Here is a 7,783-nt window from a genome sequence, read left to right on the forward strand (position 1 = left end):
CATATCTATCTACTGAATATCCATTTCTGGTGATAAACTAATGAGGAAATAAATCAAATAATTGAACATAGACAGAAGCATTGGACAATATGTCAGATGCAGCATAAACCATAGAAGAAATCACCCACTGGGCACAGATGTCAATTCAACTTTAGTCCACGTTGGTTCAGCATAATTTTGCTGACATTATGTGGAAAAAAACGTTGATTCAACCAGTGTGTGTCCAGTGGGCAACACACAGGTTATACACCCCCCCCCCCAAAAAAAAAACAGGAGCCCATTGTGACACATCTGTGTGATCTGCATGCCCAGCTAACACTGTACGGGACCATATGACAGGAAGTATCTCCATCCCAAAGCAGAATGACCACTAGCAGCATAATAAACAATGCTCCCACGGCCGGCCAATCTTATAACACAACGTTGTGGATGTAGGTATACTTTGATAAGGGTCACAGTCAGAGCCTGCACTCTGGGTTTCCCATACCCTCCAATCTGATGCTCTTTACATAAAGGAACCTGTGTTTGATCCGACACCCCAGTGAGACAGACCCATGGGAAAGCTGGGGTGGTGATCATACTGTTTATCAAAACACCTTCTCAGTGTTAACATCAGCTCCGTGATAGGGCTGGGAGACTGGGAGGTAGCACGTTGTTCCCAAGAGTTCAAAATTGAGTGTTGGTATAGCATAGAAAACAGTAGACTGCTAAGAGAGAACAAAAAAAATCGGTCTAGACTCAAAATCGTGAGTGAGGAATTGAAACTGAGACTTGTTTCAGACTGTGCTATAGAATAATATACACATTACACAGGCAATACACTACCGGATTGTTAAGGGGCTTGAACCTTCATCTGTTTTTACACGGTTCAGAACCAGCCCTTGCTGTCGAAAGGCATCAGCTAGGCCTTCTGTGGCTGGTCTAAAACCACTGTTTGCTTTGGCACGCGCCAATCAGATCATTCATACGTTTCTTTAGCTGCTTCATGCAAGGAGATCTTATAAAAATGTATATTTTCCTCTGGACACACTCAGGCAGACATTCCAGCTCCACAAGGGACAAGCAAACTATAATGACATGCTTCATACTGCTCAATGGAGCATATGGAGAATCCTGTCCCTGTTTCAACGTGAAGCAATTTCCATTGCATAAAAGGATGTCTTCAGTACTAACTAGATGATATATACAGTACATACAGTATATACATAAGTACTGAGCCAAAACTAGCTGTTCTAACTAAATCCACAATGTATTGGTTTCCCACCTCAAACTAAACGCATGACCTGCTTTAATATATTCACTATGACTGTTATCGTGTTGTATATTTCACAGCATGAGATGTTGTTTCTGCATTTATCTCATTGGGTCATCAACATCACCATTAGTGACAATCTAATCGGTTTGTTTTTAGTCGGGGTGTGAGAGTGTCAGTGCTTAATGAATGACTGACAGGTGTCAGGGAGAAGCTGCCATATGTCATACCTGTATCTTTCCCATTCCCATGCTAAATGATTAGTGCACCCACCCATAGGAGGTTCCTATCTGGGTCTCTTGTCTCATATAGGACAGATAGCTACCGTGATTAAAACATGTGTCTCAGCTATTCTTATACACCAAAAAACGACTTCTCCAAAAAGTCTAGCATTAAATTAAACAGCAACCACTCTCCTTCATCTATGCTTTGAGGCCTGGGTTGAAAAATACAAGAAAAATAAACGATGTCTGAGAGAGTCTGCAGAGGCAGAGTACCACACACACACACACACACACACACACACACACACACACACACACACACACACACACACACACACACACACACACACACACACACACACACACACACACACACACACACATATATACACCAGCAGCACATTCCCCAGGCTGAGAACACACTCATGACCCCCTTAAATCTCTCAAAAGCAAAGGTCTGTCACATCTATTATTCTGTGTCCCAAAGGAAACCTTCTTTGTGTTGACCAGTCTGCCTGCCCATTGAACCAACCATACCCCGACTCCCCCTCCATCACACCAAGGCTATAGCCCCTATATATGACTGAATGAATCACTCACCCAGGGGGAAAGACAGAGACAAACTTAGCTACTCAAAATGGACTCAAAATGGAACAAAAAACTATAGACGAAGTTGAAAAGAATCTCAGAAGAATATAATGTTACTCTGAGAGAGAAGGTGATAGGGATATCATCTCCAAGACCACGTGGTCATTTTGTATACTGTGAAAGGTACCCAAGGAAGCTACAAGGCTTTTCTAACTGAACTGAAGAGCTCTTTGTGAGTGAGTTTTATTCCAAGAGAGCACCTCTCTCTCTCTCTCAGTCAGCTCTAACTGTCTCAATGCCTCATCTATTCCAGATGGGTGGTAATTTGGCCAGTGGGCGACCCCCTCACCCAGGTGCCAAAAAAACGTCAATACACCCGAATCCATTAAAACACCAAATGAGTGTGTGAAGTCTCTAAAACCACCCATCTGATGAGCTGGTGTGAGTTTGCTCATGGCCGCTGTGCAAATAAAGACACATATCTCCCAGTCCAAATCCCTGGGTGGCACGGGAAGGAAAGGGGCCCTACATAATCCGAAGGGGAAAAGGGCCAACTCATAGTATCCACAAACAGGGGCCTCCACTGTTGCTCAGTTATTGGCTGTTCAAAAAGATCTACCAGTGGAGGCTGCTGAGGAGAGGACAGCCCATAATAATGTCTGGAACGGAATGTATTTGATACTACTGCACCTATTCCGCTCCAGCCATTACCACGACCCGTCCTCCCCAATTAAGGTGCCACCAACCTCCTGTGAGACCTACGGTGTGCAAATTGATGAGGTTGGGGGGGGAAAAGAGCTAGGCAACATTAGCATAAAATATACATGGGTTGCAGGTTTTTATGTTACCTCACTTGTCAAGTTAACACATGGATATTCATGCAGATGTATAGACAAGACAACAGTGTGTTTCTGGCAGTTCTACAAAGACTAAAACATAGTTCTGGGAACAGAGGCCAAAAAATGTGCTCTTCAGGTCTTTTCTCATCACAAAACATGCCAGATCATCAGTCAGATATGAGGAGCATGTAAGAAGGATATATTATGTTCAAGACTTTGTTGTTATTGGGAGGTGAAATTGGCTGGTAAAAAGAGAATACCTTTTCACCTGCTGCTCCCTGAGACTCAAATAATGTATTCAGACAGAACATCTCTCCCTCTACTCCTACTCTCTCGCTCTCCCTCTCCTCTCTCGCTCTCCCTCTCTCCCTCTACCCCTACTCTCTCCCCTATTGGACTTCCATACTCCAGGTTCAAACAACACTGCTTTATGCTGGTGTGTCATACCAAGGAAAATTCACTGAAAACGATCCATGTGTCAAAGTGTGTGTTTGTTCTGCTCTCTTTAACTCTTTTAATTCCACTGCATAAATATCAAAGCTGAATATCACCTTGCGGACTTCTACTTCAAAAATACCCCCACAAGTCTAAATATATTGCCTAATTACAAGGCATGGCTTATACAGTCCAAACAACATGTAATCATGTAAAATCAAAATCACCATCTTGAGGTAAAGGGGGAGTGATTTTGATGAACGACATAAATAATCCCCATCAATATCCCCAACAGGCCAATGTAAATTAAACTAGTCATGGAGGAGACAGTCGGCTTGAAACTACCTACAACAAATAGAACAAAAGTCCCCTTCACTTTAGACCTGATTGTCCATGTTTCCTTACCCTTCAGAGAGAGAGAGAGAGAGAGAGAATAAAGCCTTTTGAATTGAATTGAAAGAGAGAGATGTGTTTCTGAGGGCAGAGATCAGGGTAGAGTAGAGTAGAGTGGGTTTTGAGGGTTCTGTTTGTCTGCAGGAATGCACCAGAGAGGAGCCCATGCCCCAGGGGCTGTGAAAACGTGTCTGTACACTGCTAGCTCAGAGAAGGCACCCTTCAGAAACAGCCTAATGCTCCATAAACACCAGCAGAGAAACTCACAAAGACATAAAACACATACTGTATATACAGTAGGCTATAGGACAGAAAAATTGATGGAAGTGAATAGTAAATAGCGAATTATATGGGTTTCAACAATGACGAGTTCTGTGTAGGCCTTGTTCTGCTCTGGACGGCCATTAGCAAATATTGAAAGACTGAATGGGGGCGACGCATATACATGAACAAATATAATACATTGACTGTTCCCAGAAGTACAATCATCAGAATGCATGTAAGAAGAGCCATAAGAATGAAAAAGACCAATGTCATCAACGGTTTAGATTCAGTCTGATAAATCCCTCTTAATGAAATATCTACAATAGCATAAGGCTATAATAAAGTGTGTAGCCTAAGTAAAAGAAAGACGCATGTATCCTAGAGAAGTCGTTTAATTATAAAGAGGTCTATGATGTTGAAGACCTAGAGTCAGTGACTCACTCACCCCCCACTATGGGAGTAAGACTGGACTGTATGCTGCTGGCCTATATACTATTGGCCGGCCCTTTGAAGCCTCTAAAATAATAGGGAAGTGCAACGAGAACCATCATCAAATAACTGCACAGCACTTAGACTGGAAACATTCCCACCATGGAGGGAGTGCGCACCGCTCCGAGCTCAGACAACACGGCCTTGTCTCCCCAAACCAAACATGCAAGTGCAAAATTCAGGGGGAAATGTTGGCCACGAAGTTGCACAAGCCCCTCCAGTCTCTCGCTGGTCTTCAGTGCGGACTAGGGCAGTGTGGAGAAAGGGTCCTCCTTTTGGCAAGTCAGTGATGTGCTGCTTGACCACTCTGAATCTATCAGAAAGTCCACGGGCACGGACAGCACAGGGGCAGACTGGGACCAAAAATCGTCTCAGGCATTTCTAACACAACAGCCCATTTTTTTCCTGAAAGGCTCCCATTATTAGCCAGATAATGATAATTCTGCGCAAAAATCTGAAGTTAGACAGGCCGGCCCACTGGGCTGCAAATAGACCAGCCCATCTGGTATTTGAAATACCATTTGGCCAGTCCGCTCCTGGGCCACCATACACCATGACCCGAAATAATGCCAGTAAATTTGCAGTGCCAGGTAAAAATGCGAATGAATAAAGTCTACTTAAATAATGAACAATCTCCTTATTACTAATGAAAATATAGCCATGACACACTCTTCCCCAGTGGATGAGTCTCAAGGGTCTGCCACACTGCACAACTCCCCAATGTCACTGATTAATCCATGCCAATATTCAATATCATTTCATTGTTAAAAATGGATTCCAGCTTGCAATGACCACACTTTCAGAAATAGATGCATTGTCTAGGCTACAGGGGGACAAGAGAGGCAGGTAGAGTAGCGGTTGGGCCAGTAACCAAAAGATTGCTGGTTTGAATCCCCAAGCCTACAAGGTGAAAAGTCTGTTGATGTGCTCTTGAATAAGGCACTTAACCCTAATTGCTCCTGTAAGTCAAAGAGTGTCTGGTAAAATGTATGGAAATCAGGGCCCAGTTTTTCAAAAGTTACGAATCTGGATTTCGCCTATCAGGTAGGATTAAATGCATAGAAATATAATGAATAGAATGGGGGTCCCCATTCAAGTCAATGATTCATCCATTCTATTCATTCTTTCTATGCATTTAATCCTATATGATAGGCGAAATCCACATAGATAATTATTGAAAAACTGGGTCCAGATGAAATAAAATTCAACACCTTGGCTATAATGTGCGCAGTATAACGGATCTACATGGACCATTACTGTTTTAATGTATTATAAAACAGTAATGTGACCATTGACAATAACTAATAAGGACTATATTAATTGATACCGGGTGCTTTCGAGAGATTCGGATAGCCTACTCCGGATTTAGGTCTTGAAATTTCCCGTGCCCCGGAGCCATGAATAAAATTGACAGACACCTCTCCTCTGGCTGCATAATTATTTAACAAACTGTGAGGCTGCAATCTCAAGCCGTGCGGAATTCCACACACACCTAACGGACCACTAATTCTAACGATTTTTTTTTTCAGCATAAATCTCTAAAGCTGTCTCTAAATGGGGTGCTAGACAAATTATTTAATGGCTCCTTCGCAACGAAACTAAGCGAAGTACCTGAAAAGAAAAGCATGTGCACCAAATAAACATTGTGCATAATAATTGTGCGATATGAGATAACGGTTTCAACTTTATGGTGGATATAAAAGCTATTTAATCATGCATAAAACTGTCGTGGAAAAACAAGTAGAGGGTATATTAGCTACAATGCATTTCAATAAATGTAAAATAACAAAAATCGTCATAACCCTTTGAAACACTTGACATAGTGATAACTACATCTATTTGGAACCAATGTCAATAGTATGCAACGTATATTTGGGTCAATATCTTTTAACTTAAATGTTCAATAAAATATGTGATTCGCTTTACTTTGTGAGGAGGGGCACTTTGGTTCAATTGTAACTTGCCTTGAGTTAATTGGTAGCTATACATCTACAGATCGTTTGACTGAATCATATAGGGTCAATCTCTTTCCTACCTTTCCTCTCACATCTAGTTGCGTTGCTCATTGAAAATACAGTTGCCAAAACCCGACCCTTTTGTTTTCCCTGATCTCTCCATCATGTTTTCTGACCAGACCCATGTTTCCTGCCGCGGTTGAATGACAGTCCCTACTCTCCAGTACTTTTACACGCACTTTTTTTTGGATCCTAAAAGTATTCTTACCTGCTCTGACATGTGTAGCCTGCAGAACCAGGGTTAAAGTGATGAATGCGGTTACAGTGGAATCCATAATCCACCTTTTCGTTTTCCACCTTGTGGACCACCTTTGCATCTCCATGGTCGGCGCCCACAAAAGTGAACAAAACTTGGGCGACTTCAACTGATTTTAAATGACTTCCCTTCCACAATCCCAAATGTGATGGATAATTACACTAAACAGCCATAAGTAAGTGTTTAGCCTCTTCTTTCAGCCACTTCAGGCCCCTTGTACGGTCTTCTTTTCCAGTGCCCAGCCTTCTGACTGAAGGTATTTGGGCTTTAATCAAAACTCCCAGAGAGCACTCGATACCCTAGGAGCCACACCGACAGGAGGGCTGGGCAAAGCACCACAAACCAAACCCCCGGTTGCAGCGAAATGACAAGGGGAAAAGCCCCCGATTAGCAAATCACGGGGCTAGAAATTCTCATTGGGATCCACCCATCAGTTTTGCAAAGCTGATGTGAATTCTTCCCTGAGCGCTCGTCCACGTATATATATTTTTTAAATAAATAGTAAGATAAAAAAAAAAACCGGCTTCGACTTTCTGGAAATGTCCCGGGAATTAACGGAATGCCATTGGAGTGAGAGAGAATTAGGCATGTGAGCAATTCTCAGTGTTGGACAGTGTCTTGTGGACTGTCTGCCCTGTCCCACATAGAATATTGTTCTGCTCTGGTCACCTGCTGCCGTTAGTGTTGGTTTTGTTCACATAGGAGAAAATATTAGATTATTAGAGCAAACAAAGTCATATTTCATATTTTAAGATTGAGATCACTTTATTAACCCAACCCCTCAGAAAGACACATGTATATACACTTGCATATACCGTTTTGTTGAGAGGTGTGGGGGGCTGCCACAGGATTTGATACAAGCAACCCACTGGTTGCCACCTCACTTTATTATATTATTACATATTTTCTGTGGATTAATCAAATCAAATCAAATCAAATTTATTTATATAGCCCTTCGTACATCAGCTGATATCTCAAAGTGCTGTACAGAAACCCAGCCTAAAACCCCAAACAGCAAGCAATGCAGG

At 42.3% G+C, this 7,783-nt stretch overlaps 1 protein-coding gene across 2 annotated transcripts in view; it reads right to left on the minus strand.

The window, feature by feature from the left end:
* col11a1a (collagen, type XI, alpha 1a) overlaps positions 1 to 7,095 on the minus strand; it is a 100,366-nt gene extending 93,271 nt beyond the window's left edge. For both annotated transcript variants that reach the window (XM_064949204.1, XM_064949203.1), the window contains exon 1: positions 6,708 to 7,095. In XM_064949204.1, coding sequence (XP_064805276.1) covers positions 6,708 to 6,822 — 115 coding nt within the window. In that variant the 5' untranslated portion in view covers positions 6,823 to 7,095. The remainder of the gene's footprint in view (positions 1 to 6,707) is intronic.
* Positions 7,096 to 7,783: the final 688 nt, after the last annotated feature.

This window comes from Oncorhynchus masou, chromosome 30 (genome assembly GCF_036934945.1).
Source record: "Oncorhynchus masou masou isolate Uvic2021 chromosome 30, UVic_Omas_1.1, whole genome shotgun sequence".
Lineage (NCBI taxonomy): Eukaryota > Metazoa > Chordata > Actinopteri > Salmoniformes > Salmonidae > Oncorhynchus > Oncorhynchus masou.